Genomic DNA, 17,407 nt, shown 5'->3' with positions numbered 1-17,407 from the left:
ATATGTGCAAAAAATTAGAATAATAACAATATGTATGGATAATAAATTTTATTTAGTATCCATATAGTGTAAAAATAAAATCGACAATGTATATATTAAAGAGTAAGCGATACATGTAACGACATACAGATTTGATACAGTGCTTGCTACATATCAATTTTTAATTTAAATACTTCTAAGGCCATAATAATACTTAGACAAACTTTCAAACAGGTTGACGATTATAAGCAATACCATATTTTGTCGCATTGGATCACGGAATTAGAATCACATAATATAATAATAGATGTGGAATAAAATTGATTAATGATACTTAAGACGAATTAAGTAACGTGACGTAGAATGTGACGTTGTATAATATCGTGTAATATCTATAAACAATACTTAAACTTCATCTATCTCCTTAGAACATTGTTACTAATATCGATTCATGATCGTTTTTATAAGATACATAAGTAAACTTATATACATTTTCCTGACTAGCATTTCAAGTTTGGCCAAATTTACAGGACTGTGCGTTATTAATCTTTGCACCATTACATTTTCCTGAAATTTGATAAAATTTAGATAAGAAATATCTTAATTGCCATCTATTAAAAAGCTATAAAATTATAGCAAATAAAATATTTTTCAACACTATATAAAATGTTTATTCAGTGAGATGGATAAATAATGTGTTTTTTTGTTTTTAAAAATATGTATTTTTATTTAAAAGAGATGTGCAAAATTAGAATAAATATAAAAATAAATAATAATTCTAAATGCGCGTTTCTGTATAATAACTACAATTCAATCGACAATCTATCTGAAATTGCAAAATAAACAATTTTTTTACACTTATCACTTTTGGATTATAGAGATAATTTTTTTAAATTTTATTTTTCGTAAATCTGCACATTTAAATGAAAAAATTGCATTTTTCCAAAAACTTCTTTCTTCTTTTTGTTAACTTAAAAGTTAATAATTCGAAGAAGCCTCTATCAACTAATCGAATGTTACTAAAAATATTACTTAAAAATTTCGAAGATAAATATAAGATTGCCTATTCGGTCTGCAGCAAATTTTGATATTAAATAATCATTTTTTTGTACATTTATTTTGAATTATAAATTTAAGTAGTTATACACATGAACATCCAGTATGTCGGCTGGTAGCGGCGATTAATTATATCTATTTCTGATTTTAAAGTTATTAAGAGCCAGTAATAGCTGTTAATATATTTTAATATTTTTTACTTATATATAAAGTGCGCACCGACACTTTTGTCAGTCTTGAAATACTAGCGAAATATCGATGCTCAGAAGCATCTATAAGATCGCCCCTCCCTCCCCCAAAAAACTATAAATAATTTATTGCGAAAAATAGTACCTTAGCTAAGATTCGAATCACCTTACAAATGCCAGGCATTTTTTAAATTTCAAATTGATTGGATAAACCATATTTGAGCTTTTGTGTCTACCGCTTTGAAAAATGTTTTAAAAAAGTGTTCAAAGTTTAACAACACTTTAATATAGCTTTACATCTTATTTTTAACAAATATATATATTTTTCAAAATAGAAACACATTATACACCTTTATAAACACATTATATAACTTTATAAACCTTTAAACAAAAGATTTATATGATGTTAAAAAAATTTTATTTTTTATTTGCTTTAGATAGAGTCCTGTAATATATCATAATATAAATCATAAATTTATGGTACTTATTACCTCATGTCTTCACTCGAGAACCGGCTTTGGTAAATCCATTTCGAGATTTACCATTTCTTATGTGACTACCACTTTTACTCTTACGATGCTCAAATAAAACATCATCAGAATCCGTGTCGGACTCCGATAATACCATCTTGTTGTGAGTTGAAACTGTAACAGGAAAAAATATTACAATTTATTATAATTATAATAAATAAATTCGTTATATATTCACATTTTTGATGCATTAATATTTTAAGGGAATAATTCCTAAAATGATTATAGTAAAGTTAAAAAATAGTAAAATAAAAATTTTCAAATAATAAAATTTTGATTTTTATACTCTTTCTTTTTGTATTAATGTTAACATATTCAACGTGAAACCGATTTTGGTATGCTTTCCGTTTAGCCGGCGGAGAGCGTTCCACGGATGCTAGGACATAACTGTATAAACAAAAAATAACGCGCTCAACGCGGTGACAGTCAATGCATAAGCATCGAAAGTATAAACAGATAACAAACTGGGAAAAAGCATATGTGTAGTATTACATGTACTACATATGGAAAAATGGCGATGGCCAAGGGATGATCAGTTGTAGGCAAAACGACGAAAGAGTAAAGATATAATTTGAGAGGATCTATGTTTAGAATGTTTCAATAAACATTAAAAAAGTGTAAACATATTTATTATATTATATGAATTAATGACGCCGATTAATTGGAAAGTTCAGTGTCAGTCCACTGACGCCACGTTGAACATGTTAAAAAAGAAAGCACTAACATTTAAAGAATATTATACAATGATAATGACAAATAATTCAAAGTATTGATTATTACTGTCATTTGACGATTGATTTTATTATTTTACTTACGATTTTATTACTGTTGTTTGAAGTTAAATCTGAGTAATAAAAGAATTACGTACATGCACTGCTGTCATCTTCTGGCTCCGGTTGCAGCAAAGAATAACGCGGTTTCTTCTTAGGCCGAAGCAAACGTTTTCTACTAGCTACCATCTTTTGACACAAGCAAACGAGACCCCAAACAAATCCGACCCAACATACAACTAATGATAGCAATGCTATTATCACGTACAGGATACTCCAATCTAAAAAAAAAAGATATTAAAATGTAATATTGAATGAAATAAAATTTAAAAAATGTATGTAAAATAATTTCAAAAAAATATAACGTGTATATATCAAATACTGTGTATGTGTATGTAAAAATGTGTATATATAAGACAATAAATCGTGATATGATCGGAACGCAACTTCTAAAATTAATTAAATTCACACACTTTTTCATATATATATATATATTTTTTAAATCAATATATATATATATATATATATATATATATATAAGGTTTATATTATAAACATACATTTAATATTGTAATATTATTATTGATTTATTAAAAAAATTGTGTCTTAAGATCAAAAGTAACAGCACATAGATTGAAGAATTAGAAAATGTGTATAAAATCATACAAACAATATTATAAAGCACTAAGATTCTGCTCTAACGTTTTTTGGTGTTTCTTGTCATGTAATTGTATTGAAAGTATGGGTCCTTTTTTGTGTATTAGATAATACAGGGTGTTTGGTAAAGATTTATACAACCTTTATAAACAGGTAGAGCGCATTAAACTGAACAGAAAAGTCCTTTACTATTTTACAATTTCCCCATAGTTTAAAGTTGTTGATTATACAGGCACACAAAAAAGAGGTTGGTTCGGCGGACTAAACTAATTAATCTTTATGTATTTTGACTCGCTGAATTCAAATCCAAGGTCAGAATTGCTGAATTAGCTTATTTTTTCCTAATTTCAAAAAGAAATACCACTTTTTTTGTGTACCTGTGTAATCAATAACTCGTTAACTATTGCGAAAATGGAAAAACGGTAAAGGACTTTTCTGTTCAGTTTAATGCGCTCTACCTGTTTATAAAGATTGCATAAATCTTTACCAAACACCCTGTATAATATACTGAAAAAATTAATTCAACATACCGCAATTAGAGTCTCCATTACCAAAATACTTTTGTATTAAATTTTGCATCCAAAATGCTTCGCACAAGCATTGTCTCGTCTCTTGATCACATACACCATGACCTAGATAGAAATGTTAAATCCATTACTCTTATAAATAGATCTTTATGAATGAACAGAACTCTACTTTTATTTTTATATTTTTTTATGCATTTTTAAATATATAAATATATAAATAGTTTCAAACAAGTTCTTTATATTTCATTTTGATATTTATATTTTTAATATTACACTCACCAGAACAATTATTTTGGCATACAGCGGTATCTATATTAGCAACTGATAGCTGTAAAAGGCCAGAATCTTGTAATAACTTTTCTTTTAATCTTTTGACTACTTCTGGACCAGACAATGTTGTTTTCCCTCCTTTCTTTTCTACATAAAATATCAAAACGGCTTTGCCAGTGTGTGGTTCTGCCCTCAAACTTCGCACGATGATTGAAGCTTCGTCTCGTAATAACATTTGCAATTTCACTACCAAGGAATTTTTTTGTGAAACAGTTAACATGCTAGCCCCGATGTTTAGTGTTAATTCCACTAAATGCAATAATTGTGGATCTACGAAATAAAAAGAAAAAAATTGATTTTTTAAAAATTATGTTACAAAATAATGATATATATTTATTGTTACTAACCAGGTTTTACAATTACTGACACAGTGTCTTCACTACTTAGACCTTGATCATCCGTTACTTTTAATCGAAAAACGTAACGACCAGGAACTATATCTGTTAACTGTAAAAAGCAACATAGACTTGTGTATTTATGTATAACGCATGTTGCATAAAATATGAGTCTTTAAGAGTGTTAATAAAGGAAAACCCCTAACTCAAAAATTCCAAAAAATTATTAAATTTTAGGCATTGCACATATTGAGAATATTTAGATATCAATAATTTTTTTGCTGCCTGAATTTATCCTGAAGTTGTAAAATTAATTCCTGAAAATTAAATCATTTTTGTCTCAACATTTTTATAATGTTCTTAAACAATTTGGTTTTCTAATTGATAATTAATATCACTTAAAAATAAATTTCTTCATATAAAATTTTGTTTCATTTCTTTTTGTGATTATTAAAACGAAAAAAGACCAACGATACTGATTTTATACTTTTAATGTAAATTTTGAAAACTAATTACAAAAAAATATAATTTATTATATATCCTCTAAGAATATCCTCTGTATGTGTGTGTGTGTGTGTGTGTGTGTGTGTGTGTGTGTGTGTGTGTGTGTGTGTGTGTGTGTGTGTATTGCTAAAATTTTATAATTTTATAATTTCAGAGTTGAGAACCTTCTCTTGTAATAAAATATTTTAACTTTACCATTAAGACTGGTGATTTATCTGTATCTTGAACTATAGTGCCAATTGCAAGACTAGATTGATCTCTAGTCCACAGCCATTGCCCTATCTTTAGGTCATCGCTCGACTGAGAACCGTTAATGATTAATGCACTGATCGGTGCTGTTACAACTTGATCTCCACCGGCATTCGCTTTTGGCGGTGCATTTTTGTCTACAGAATAATTTTTTTGTAATATAAATCGCAATTTAATATGCGATCATGAGATAATATACTTACTTTGTGTTACCTTTACATTGACAATATCTGAATCCGCGTTCGCGTTATCATCAACAACAGTCAATCTAAATACATAATCACCTTTGGTCAGTTTTGTAATATTTGTAATGGATTCATTAACCGTGGCAAATTCAGCGTTATTAGGTCCGCTACAATGGAATAATATGTGATAAATTTAAGGTATATGGTACATACTAAGAGAAATAATTTAATTAGATATATTATACCTTACTTGCTCCCAATGATATAAGACAATTTTTATGTCATCCTTACTTCTTGTGCCATTCAGAACAGCGCGAGTTGTTGGTAATGCTATGCTTATATCGTCACCAGCATCAGCTGCAATAAAATTAATCGAGTTTACATTGATTAAAATTACAGAAGAAACAGTACATTTGAATTGTTTTCTACTTTATTGTGATAATCTTTTAAGAGGTTTTTAAGAATTATTTTGAGAAAAGTGTAAAAATATTTTTCAGAATTACTACTTATTTTTTGTTGTTTGAAAATTAATTTCCTATTTTTATTTTTTATAAAATATATAAATAATTAATAAATAATAGATTTATTTGACGTATGTTCTGTATAGTTCATGATTCCGGATCTCCCCTAGTGACTTGGGGGTGAATTAAAAACTCAATTGTCATTTTATTAATCAGAACATTTAAAACTGTCATCAAAAACAAAATTAGCTTGATAATTTTTATATTGTTTTGGGACACAAAAACTTAAAAAATATAGAAAAAATTGACTTTTTTAATAACAAGTCCTTTATTTATTTATTTATTTATTTATTAAGCAAAATAAAGTTTTAGTTTTAACGGTAGCTGAAGTGTTCTGATTAAAATGTTTGAATTTTTAACTGTCAGTCACTTGGAGATTTAGAATTTTTCACTTTCCTTTAAAATAAAAATTTCTAACAATATCTAAACAAAAAACATAAGTAAGGAAATCAGATAAAATTTGATAAAGTAAAAAATCTTATATTATTACTCAGTTAAAAAAACAAAAATATTGATGACAAAAATTACCCTTTGGTGGTTTATTTGTTGGAGGTTTTACAAACACATGTACTTCCGCTGTGGAAGATTGCTCAGAATCGTCTGTTACTTTAAGTACAAACGTATACATTCCTTCCTCTAAGTTTGATAATTGTAAGTAAGGTGTTCTTGTGTTCTGCATATCTACTGCTTTATTCTGGTCAGATGGACTCTTGGTCCATTCCCAATTGGCTATTCCTCGATCATCAGTACTTAAGTTACCATTAAGCGTCAATGTATTTTGTGGTAGATAAATGATAACATCTTGTCCTGCGTTCGCACTGGGGGGATAGTCAGTCACTTTCAGGACAGTTATATTGGCACTTGTCGAATTTGTAACATGATTTGAATCTTCAACCGTTAATCTGTAAAAATATATATTTATATGAATAGGATTTATATGGAAGGTGTCGTGTATATATATATATATATATATATATATATATATATATATATATATTTCGTTTGAACTAATACATTGTTGATATTATTTCGTATAAAATTTTATTTATGCAAAATAATTATTTTATTACACAAAAAAATTATAAATCTCTATTTAGAAAATAATTTTTTTAATTGCAAGTTTTTACATAAGTTATTATAAAATTAATATTTAGCTTGTATAGATTAACTTCAATGAATAATTAAAAACATGATTTTTTAATATATAATTTCTATGATATATTAATAATATTTAATTTTGATGATCAACGATTTATTTAATCAACTTTATTATAATCTACTAGTTTATTTTTAATCAATAGCATAAATAAAAAAATTCGTAAATCAAAATAGAATAGTCGCAAATAGGATATCTATGTTAGATGTATTCATGGTAATATAATATATTTAGAATACTAACTTGAATGTGTAATTTCCAGCAATAAGATTATCTAATTGAAGCGTAGGTGTATCCACAAGGTTAGGCTGATATCCAATCGGACCTTGTTGCAATTCCCAGTGATAAGAGATGACACGATCGTCATCCTTGCTATTCGAACCATCCAAGACTGCACCGGTATTCGGTAGTTTCACTATTTGCGAGGCAGGAGTAATAATGGCAATTGGTGCTTGGTTGATACGTTTTGCTAAAATAAAAACTAAGATTAAAAAAATCGATTTCTTCTGATAAGAAAACAAAAATTTCTAAAACACTTACGTGGCAAAACGCTGACATTGGCATAAGCTTCTCCATAAGCATTCGGACTGCTTACAGCTACTTTAAATGTGTACAGGCCTTCCGATAAATTGCTTAATTTAACGGTAACACGATTCTGATCTGTCATTGTTCCAGTATGTCCCTCTGGTTGACTAAGTAAACTCCAAGCATAATTGTAATGTTGATTGCCCCGTTCAGCGGGCACAGTATAAGCGGACAATGTGACTTCGTTTTCCGGTAATCTCACTTCTTTAGAAACTGCCGAAACTAACAATTGTTTCATAGTTGGTTTAATCGATGTGCTGATATCTTTCACAGTTGGAATTTTTGCTTGTTGCGTTACACTGAGTTCAGCAGCTTCTGTTTCATCTATTAATAAACAAGAGCCTGCAATAGTAAATACATGTTATAAAAGTACAATCAATTTTAAATTTATATATCTATTTTTCTAAATAACAAAGTTAATGTAATACTAAAAAATTCTTATACAATAGAATTTTAAATACAAAATTTGAAAATACAGTAAATGCAGAAAGTATCTGTAGGGAATATTAAAAAAGCTTATTTTTAGAAAATAACATTAATTAACAATTTATTAATAACAAACATCATAACAAACTCAATATTATTTTAATTATAAAAACGTAATAATTAGATTATTTTATTCTAATAAAAAAATAGTAACATTTGCATTAATCATGTATTTATTAAGTCAGTTTGCAAAAAGAAATAAAAAATCATAACATTATGCATACCAGCAATATTCTGCTTGAAGCCCGAAGGACATTGACAAATTCCAATATCGGTATCCTCATGTTTTACGCAAATTTCATTATCCAGGCAACCTGATTGATCCATACAATTGATTCCGTTTGGTTCATTAAACAGTACTTGCTCTTGCTCTGTACCATCTGTACTCAAGGTCCTAAACACATGCGATGCATTAAGGAGAAATCATTTTATTATTCATTACTTGAAATGAAAAGATTGTTTATGTAAACAGTTAAGTAAATTAATATTTTTTTAAACTAAATTAAGTTAAAATTAATAGTTTATAAAAAATTAATTGTATTCAAAGTTGTATGTACAAAAAACTAACTCAGATATAAGTTGTGTTAAGATTAAATTTAAATCAAATTGAAAATTAATTTTGAAAATCTTACATATTAAATTAGATTACTCTAAATAATAAAATAATTATTATATAGATTATAAAATAAATTTATTATTTTATTTGTAAATGAAACTTATATAAAAGCTTTTATATAAGAATACAAAATTATTTCGTATAAACTTTATTTAAAATTTTTCTTCAACCATTGAGGTTCTTTTACTATAATAGGTAATTTTACTATAATAGGTAATTTTTAAAATTTATAATCTATATTCTCAAGAACTTATGCTTTAAAAAATAATAATTAATAATAGAATAAAATAAATTAATAAAATGATAAACTGACTTATTTCCACTTAACAAATTGATGTTAAAAGTTATTAACTTTTTAACTTTATTATTTAAATAATAATAGAAGACTATAGACCAATACGTCAAAATATAACTAAAGACCAAACTTTATTTAGTCATAACTGGATCTTTAGACTGATATTTTGATTTTACATATATTTTCAAGTTAAATTGCGCGCAAAAAAATTGCCAGTCTTAAAAGTTCGAAAGTGAACAAAAAAAAATATCAATATTAAATTGATAATGACAAAAAATTTATTTAGCATATAGTTTGAAATTAAAAAAAAAAACATAAAATTACTCAAAAAAATATCAGAAGATTCAGCTATGAAAAATAAGATTATTTTTCAAATTAATTTGATTATTTAATTTTTTACTTTTTAACTAGATACCCAATTCTATTTATGTAAATGCTAGATATGTTTGTTTAATGTTGAAAACTTACCCGACATTGTCCTCAATGACTTGATCCAAGAAATCACTCCACACTTTGTTACTTTCTACGGGTCTGATAAGTACCATGCTCGGTGGATTATCATTCGCTAATTCGGGCCTGTACAGTGGCACGCATACCATGGAATTCTCGCACTCCACATGATAACACGTGCTATTATGCATAAATGCTACGTTACATAGGGATTTTTTGCAACAGGCCATAACACAATCCTGTATGTTCGACAGGCGAATTTGTTGCGTGTAAGTTCCACCAGTCAAATTTCCGCGAGGCAAATAACTTGTGAACACTCGTGGATACAAGTCGGGGCATAACAGTTGCACATTCCACCTGGCATAATTGCCGAAGCAGTTTTCGAATAGTAATAAGTATAATCCCAAATGATATACTCCAATCATGTTAGCTGTATAACGAAAATTTTAAATAAGTCATGCATAGGTGTTTTTCTTTTATAGTTTTAAAGATTAAATTTTAAAAAATATTTTACAGAATATGAATCAATCATTTTAAAAACAACATAAGTAAAAAAATCTTACTTTTGGAGAATTAAAAAACTGTCTAGTTTTCACAATTGTGGTTTTATTAAAAGTAATTAAAAATATGTAAAAAATGCTTATTATTATTGCATACTAAGCAAATACATCATTTTTAAAACTTATTTAAAAAAAATTAATTTTGACTTCTCATGATGTTATTTCTCAATAAAATGAGCATTTTCGTGTGTATAAAATAAGGTTTTTTAATTAGGAAATTCTGTAAATATAATGGCAGACTCTTAATTCAAGGGTGTTATAAAATAACAGATTATATCCTAAAAAGATATTTAACTTTATTATTTAAAAAATACACAAATAATAAAAAAGTAAACTTGTAATATTAAAATCCAATATACTAAAGTGATTCATTATCAAGTGTACCCTTTTTAGAGAAATAATGTAACAAAAATTGTAACTTATGGTGTTCTTCATATAAATGATAATTTTGTAGACCTAGTACTTTAGAAAAGTGTTTATAATGTAATTATTGAAGGAAATTTTTGGAATTTAATTTAAACTACAAATTCATCAAATATTATTTAGAACTTTTTCTAAATTTAATTAAAAGTAAAAATTTTTGCTAGTAATGTATTTCAATCAAGAGTATGCTTTTGATTTATAGAATAAAATTCAAAAATAATTCAATAAAAATATAATTATATAACATACACTCATAAAACTAATTCTCTAAACAATATTTTAGAGTTTAATATATATTATAAATTTATCAAATATTATAATTAATTTTTATTTGAGTGTCAAAAATATATGTAAAAATAGTGAAATTATGGCAAAATAATATTAAATGAAAAAAATAATCTTACACAGTTACAAAAGTCTAGATATATTGAAAATTTATTTTAAAAGTTACAAATTCAAAGTATACTTGATTAAAATACATCACTGATAAGGATTTTCACTTCCAATCATTTTCCTAAAAAATTATATTCAATAATTTTGTAGCATAAAATGAAACTCCCAATATACTGTATACAGACAATTAATTTCGTGACTATATCGCAAGAGTTTTTCTAGGTAAAAAAATAAAAATAATATAATAAAAAAATATATATATAATCTATATTATATGTACTCAAGATGAACTACGTGAACCGTGTTTAAATTTATGGAAATAATAATAATCAGAAAATCATAGAAGATTTAGAGATAAAAAATATTAAGTATTATATTATTTTATATTATTTTATTTTATATTGTTTAGTATTATATTATTTTTTTGTAATAATTTTGTATATTTTTAGTTTACCAGTACTAAAATCAAATATATTAATAATTTTATAATTTAATTACTTTTTTATATTGTGTTACATGTAAGTTATAATAATTTATTCTGCTTCAATTGTCTATATGAGAGATTGTAGTAATCTTGAAATGTACAGCTCAACTCTGTGGTATACTTGCATATACGGCATAATATAAAAATATAAATATAAAAAATAAATAATATAAAATATATAATGTACTCTGTAATATAAATTATTTTTTGATATACATATATTATACAAAATACATATTTATACAGATTTAAGTTATTTAGTGCATTATCTGAGATTGGCAAAGTGCGATATGTACCAAACATCCCAGACAGCCAAGTTTGTCGAAAACAGATCTTGTAAAATTTTGCTACAAACGTTGACAAGAAAGCACCAAACTTGATGCAAATTTTATTATGCAATTTTATTATATTCAATAATGTCAATAAATTGATGACAAATATACAAAATAATTTGCTGACATAATCTAATGATAAATTGATAACAAAGTCCATGCAAAATTTGCAAAAAAACTTGACAACCAATTGTTTGCAAACCTTGTTGATAAAATTCAACAATAAATTGTCGACAAAAACCGAAAAGAGTTTGTTGACATCACCCGAATTTTGTTTGATTTTTGGCGACAATTTGCTGTCAGGTTATGTCTGCAAATTTTATTCGGTTTTTATTGACAATTTGTTGTCAGGTTATATCAACCAATTTTGTTGCTAAAATATAAGCTTAATGCGGATACAGTTGATGCCAATTTGTTAGATACTTTTCATCGAATTTGACATCAATTTGTGTGCAAATTGCTAACATTTTGCTATCTGGGATTGTGTTGAAATAACATTAGATATCAATAAGGGTTTCAATAGGATTCGTACCTGTTTCTTGTTGCACTGGTGAGAGTGGATAGGACGCTCGTCCGCACGGAGGTCAAGCAGAAAAATTGTCGGCTAGGTTACTTTACGACATATGTATCATCTTCTGCGTTTCCTCGCTGTTGTAAACCTTTCGTAATCCGTCACCGATTGTTCGCCCGGCGAGCCTTACTTTAAAACAGCCTGCAGACTTACACGACTTATCATATATTAGCAACATGTTATTATCAAACAGCCTAGACCATATGGGTGATTATCATATTTCCTGCATGTTGGATTGGAATAATGACTACGCATAAATACCAACAACAAGGGAACTTATGTTGTACGGATGCAACATTGCAATGTCGCGTACGCGTATACAAAAAATTAGGAGCTGTCAACCATCGCGTGTTGTTCCGTACTTTACTGCCCTCTGTAATCCAGAAAACTAATGCTGGAGTTATGCTGTTTTACCGATCAAATTATTGAGCTGTATGGGTCACAGACTTGAAATACTATAAGTCTCTATTGATACTCGAGTGATTTGGATGCAATTAAAAGACCATTTCTATATATAGGAAGCTAGACCACCATCAAAAATATACGGTCAAATACGGTTCAAACCACTTAATCAAAATAAAGTGTATACAGGAGAAGAAATTATGCAGTTATATGCAACAAAGTTTCTTTCTCTCTTTTTCATCATGTTTGTAAATTCTGTAAATAATTGCAATGTAATCAAACGCTCCCTTTTTTAAATCTCCATTCTGGAAGACCAAAGATCTGTTTCATACAAATTATGAACGTAAAATCTGTGTATAGGATTAAATTTTCAATCTGTCATTTACGAATTCGAATTCGTTGCTCTCACACAGCCATAAATTGAAATTTCAAATTAATGTAAATAATTCTACATGTAGAAAATGATTCATATATATTCATGTTTAACTATCCTATCTTAAAAGACAGTTTAGCTTATTATATATGATAGTAATGGAGTTGTTTTATTTCTGCCCCTTATCATTAATGGAGATCATTCAAAGATCACACTTAATACAAAAAAATATTTTTACTGAGTGCACAGCAACTATCTTACAAAGGTATGTGCATTTACATTGTTTAATTTTAATTTTTATATATTTAGTTACAAAAAATATTTAAAATAGATGCTTTAAAAATAAGATGCTATAATTAATATATATATAAAATATATACGTTATACATATATTATAAATTATTATAAATGGTAAATAACCTATAGGCAAAAATAGCATGGATACTCTAGTTTGTGCATTCAGTCAGTACTTGCAAGACCAAATATGCAGTCAAAATTGTAGAAATGGTATATCCTGATGATCAAACTTTCTATCTAGAATTTTATTATCCTGAATTAAAATATTGAACAGAAGAAATCAGTTGCAATAAAGCGATTAATTACATTGGCATTGAATACGTGATCACATCTTTTTTATCATGCATGTAGAATAATGATTACGAGATGACAAGTTGTTCAAAATATTTTTTACAGGCAAGCACCAAATCATGTTGTAAAGCTATTGTCAAAGATGTCTCTAAAATCCAAAGTGTGTTCTAATTTGTGTTAAATTAATTTACAGTGCATACGTGAGGACGTAGTAGACGAATTGGGATACAAAATAGAGGATGTACTAGCAGTTCACATATCCAATCCAAAAACTTTGGAGTTTCAGGTAAATCGACTGATACCGCGCACATTTTTTCATAAACCTTATATATTTTTAAAGATATTCGCCAAAAACGAAAAATGCGTTATTTTCAAGGGGTGGTTTCAACCCTTAAACAACTCGAGATACGCAGCTAAAAAAATTTAGGTTTAATATTTTTTTATGCTTTACAACAATCCAAAGCGGGTGGCATCAGAATGGCCATATTTATCGATTGGATAATTAAAAATACAATGGTCTAATTGTTAAATATAAGAAAAAGGCTATAGCAGCAATCATCTAAGAATGGCTGTGGCCAATCCGAATGTGGCCATTCTGGACGCTCCCATCCAAAGCTCATTAAAATCAGTGAAGGACGACTATTCTCTTGTTAGTATAGTCGAAACATTTTGCAATTTATCAAATACTTTCGTAGTTCTTTAAATATTTGCACTTCAATTAATTTTATTTATACATAACATCTTATGAAGCTTTAATTTTTTTAGAAATAAAAATTTTGAGTATATACAAAATATTGATATATTTAATGGTAATGTTCTATATTTTCATACGGATTCCATAACCGCAATCTTGTTTCTTTTTCAGCAAATTGTTAATGATTTGATTCGTATATCCAAAGCACTTTTGCCTATAATATAGTAGAAATTTTTACAAATTTGTACCGATTAGAATTACGTTACATAAATATTTACTAAGTTATTTAAAGGAAACTATATGAATGGTTCATAACCCTCTTCTCTCCTTTACTATTACTATGTTCACTCACAAATATTTATAAACTATTACTATTTTATATAGTACTATTACTATTACTATTTTCACTCACATGACTTTGAAGGCTTGTCGTAGCCCTTTGTCTTCGAGCGGATCTCGATTGCAAAAAAATTCTGGTGAACGTGTTCTAATCGTGTAATAATTCTCAATTGTGTTTTTAGTTGGTTCCATTTGATAATAGTTATTATGAAGAAACAAAGCGAGAAAGCTGTCTTCAATTTTTGGCAAATGTATTTGTTTCTTGCACCATTCTCTGAGTGATTGTATATCAGATAATTTCAATTTAGGATTTTTTTTAATTTCTTCCTCTAACGTAATTCTTCTTATTAATGACATTGAAACTTATTAGTTTGTATTACAGTAAAAATGTATTTTACTGTATCTATGTGTGAACAAGAAAAATACCTAGAAAAAATCGGTTACAAGCTTTTACTATTTTAAATTTATTGAATAGTTTAATAAATGAGAAAGAATTCCGTAAAATTTATTAACTAATGATAACAAAATAGTGTTAAATACATGATTTTTATCAAAAATTATTTTCTCTAAACAATAATTCTCTAACACTATCTGATAAAATTTGACTTTTATTTTTATAAAACAAATGTGCATAGTCATTTTCAACCTTTCTTTGCCTGTTGAACATAAATTTGTTATTTAAATTTGGTTATCACGTCACAATTTTGAGAAAAACGGCGTCAAAAAAACAAAAAATGACGATTTTGAATATTTTCATGACGTTATATATAGCACTCCCAGCAAATAGTTATATAACTGTTAATTATGATTTCCTACTCAACAATATAACTGTCATACGTTATATAACTGCTATAAGTTTGTTGGAGTAGTTTTAAAACCTTCTTTCAAATTTGGACAATGCTACTTATTTAGCTTTTAGCTTTAAAATGCATTTTGGTTCGTTTCAGTATAGTTTTTCCTATTCGAAGTACAATAATATAAAAATAGCTTTTTTATATACGAAAAGTACATGCAAAAAGCGTTTCATTTTATCTTATTATTATTATATTATATAAAAAGTGTTATGTTTCTTATAATGTAAAGGATCATACAAATCAAAAAGCAATATAAAAGAAATAAAATATATTATAGCAGGAAAATTATAAATTGCCGCACTTGACTCAAAATCAACGATATGGCGGAAATTTGATGCGTATATGTAATTTTGTGTGTGTGTGTGTATCATTAATGCATTTCCTCTACTAAGGCAAACATGCTGCTCTAATCTAATTGTTACGCAAAACTTAAAATATTTCGACAATGAAAAATTATATCAAAACAAAATAAAAATGCATTTTAAAGTTAAAAGTTAATACTTTCAAATAGTCTTAAAATTTAAAACAAATTTATAATACATTGAAGACGATTATTCACATTTATTTTACAAATATGATGGACAATGTAATTGTCCATCCTATTGCAGAAATTATTTTTTACAACACTGTATTGTAAAAATTCGATATTTACTGCAATTGTCAGCCTATTGCAAAAATTATTTTTTACAAGACTCTGTGTATTGTAAAAATTCGATATTTTCTGCAACACTCTGTGTATTGTAAAAATTCGATATTTTCTGCAATGGAAATGCGTGATTTTGTAATCCAGCGTTTTCAGGATTAAGCAGGCATTAGTGAATAAAAATTCTGATGCTTTATTTATTGTCTTTTAATATTCTCTAACACGTATCTCCAAATGTCGTTTAGTTTGGTCGATGTATAAAACCTTTTACAATTTGAGCAATTAATCATGTAAACAATATTTATCATTTTTTCTTTGCTAAATGTATTCTTTTATTTTTAAAATATGTTAGGAAATGATTGCCAAGAAGAACCAGCATTAGGATGTTCGTATGCAAAATTTAATCGATTTTGGATAAAATCGAAAATTTTGGACGATGTTAAATGCATAGGAACGCGAATGTAATATATACATCGAGTACGCAAACGTTTCGGTTCACATTTCTAGTCTTCTTCAGAGTGCAAAGTATAAAATTCAAAAGTCTGTAGTCTGTATTATAGTTTGTAATCGCAATTAATTACGTCATCTTCTAAAGGTATGAAAGTAAATATCAAAAATACTCTAATTCATGGTCAATCAGAAAACAATTTTAATAAAACTATAAAAAGCAATTACTAAAAAATTTAACTTACACAAAAAGACAGAAAGATCCGATACACTGCTTCTAACAAAATTATATGTGTGAAGATAGACGTAACTTTGTTCATGTCAAATAACAGAATAAAGCCTTCAGCACTCGATAAGATTTCTCATGCTATTAGATCTCATGCGAGTCTTATTACGTATGACTTGCATTAAACTTAATTGCTTGATCGGGGTCGATAAAGAATAATTGGTGCGATTTTGTATGTATTTCTTTTATAGATTTGGAAAATTTTTTCTAGAATTATAATACACGTATTCATATCAGTCTATAAATTGGTCTTCATTCCGAGAATAAAAACAATTTTTAGACTGCTCCTTTTATCATTCCGTATTTCGATTTGCAATTATAAACAGTTAAAGGATCGAGCAAATCTTTTTTCCTAGACTTTTAATCTTAGTTTGAATTGTACGATATCGGTCGTACATGTTATCCCTAGGGAAATACAGTTTCATTTATGTGTATGTACATATATCTACATCGTAAAGCAAATCATCATCAACTAACAGATTCGAGAATTTTACGTACCAAAAATAAAAATTCTTTTCTTTTTTTATATAAACTCGACCGTTTTCCTTTAGATTTTTGTGCGTACTTTTAATTAATTTTGTAGAAAAACTTTTGCAGTT

General features: G+C 27.1%; 3 protein-coding genes across 3 annotated transcripts in view; 1 reads left to right on the top strand and 2 right to left on the bottom strand.

Annotated features, from left to right (window-relative positions):
- Positions 1–33: 33 nt before the first annotated feature.
- LOC105828377 (dyslexia-associated protein KIAA0319-like protein) lies at positions 34–13,192 on the bottom strand. Its single transcript, XM_036283765.1, has 15 exons — positions 12,144–13,192; positions 9,438–9,849; positions 8,283–8,452; positions 7,528–7,914; positions 7,231–7,456; positions 6,360–6,733; positions 5,556–5,667; positions 5,329–5,477; positions 5,072–5,262; positions 4,385–4,484; positions 3,987–4,307; positions 3,711–3,812; positions 2,622–2,804; positions 1,715–1,867; positions 34–546 (listed from the first exon to the last, which is right to left on the bottom strand). The coding sequence occupies exons 2-14, from the start codon at positions 9,842–9,844 to the stop codon at positions 1,716–1,718; spliced, it is 2,874 nt and encodes a 957-aa protein (XP_036139658.1). The 5' UTR covers positions 9,845–9,849; positions 12,144–13,192; the 3' UTR covers positions 34–546; position 1,715.
- A 136-nt stretch (positions 13,193–13,328) lies between these two features.
- The window catches only part of LOC105834465 (probable beta-hexosaminidase fdl), a 68,795-nt gene continuing 64,716 nt past the window's right edge, over positions 13,329–17,407 (top strand). Inside the window, exon 1 of the mRNA XM_036283766.1 lies at positions 13,329–13,831. The gene's annotated coding sequence lies outside the window, so the exon portion shown is untranslated. The remainder of the gene's footprint in view (positions 13,832–17,407) is intronic.
- LOC118644683 (alpha-tocopherol transfer protein-like) lies at positions 14,297–17,372 on the bottom strand. The gene is made up of 3 exons (XM_036283773.1): positions 16,768–17,372; positions 14,652–15,004; positions 14,297–14,453 (listed from the first exon to the last, which is right to left on the bottom strand). Exons 2-3 carry the CDS (start codon positions 14,933–14,935, stop codon positions 14,363–14,365), a joined length of 375 nt encoding a protein of 124 aa, XP_036139666.1. The 5' UTR covers positions 14,936–15,004; positions 16,768–17,372; the 3' UTR covers positions 14,297–14,362.

This window comes from Monomorium pharaonis, chromosome 3, assembly GCF_013373865.1.
Source record: "Monomorium pharaonis isolate MP-MQ-018 chromosome 3, ASM1337386v2, whole genome shotgun sequence".
NCBI lineage: Eukaryota > Metazoa > Arthropoda > Insecta > Hymenoptera > Formicidae > Monomorium > Monomorium pharaonis.
Note: the sequence above shows the minus strand (reverse complement) of the source record. Positions and strands in the feature narration are given on the sequence as shown.

What these genes read in the sequence shown, in the direction of transcription:
- LOC105828377 (XM_036283765.1), bottom strand. Translation starts at nt 9,844, where the DNA reads ATGATTGGAGTATATCATTTGGGATTATACTTATTACTATTCGAAAAC. An exon ending in GTCATTGAGGACAATGTCGG is followed by an intron (nt 8,453 to 9,437) that starts GTAAGTTTTCAA and finishes GCATGTGTTTAG; the next exon opens with GACCTTGAGTACAGATGGTA. An exon ending in CAATGTCAGCGTTTTGCCAC is followed by an intron (nt 7,457 to 7,527) that starts GTAAGTGTTTTA and finishes TTTTTATTTTAG; the next exon opens with CAAAACGTATCAACCAAGCA.
- LOC118644683 (XM_036283773.1), bottom strand. Translation starts at nt 14,935, where the DNA reads ATGTCATTAATAAGAAGAATTACGTTAGAGGAAGAAATTAAAAAAAAT. An exon ending in CGACAAGCCTTCAAAGTCAT is followed by an intron (nt 14,454 to 14,651) that starts GTGAGTGAAAAT and finishes ACTATATTATAG; the next exon opens with GCAAAAGTGCTTTGGATATA.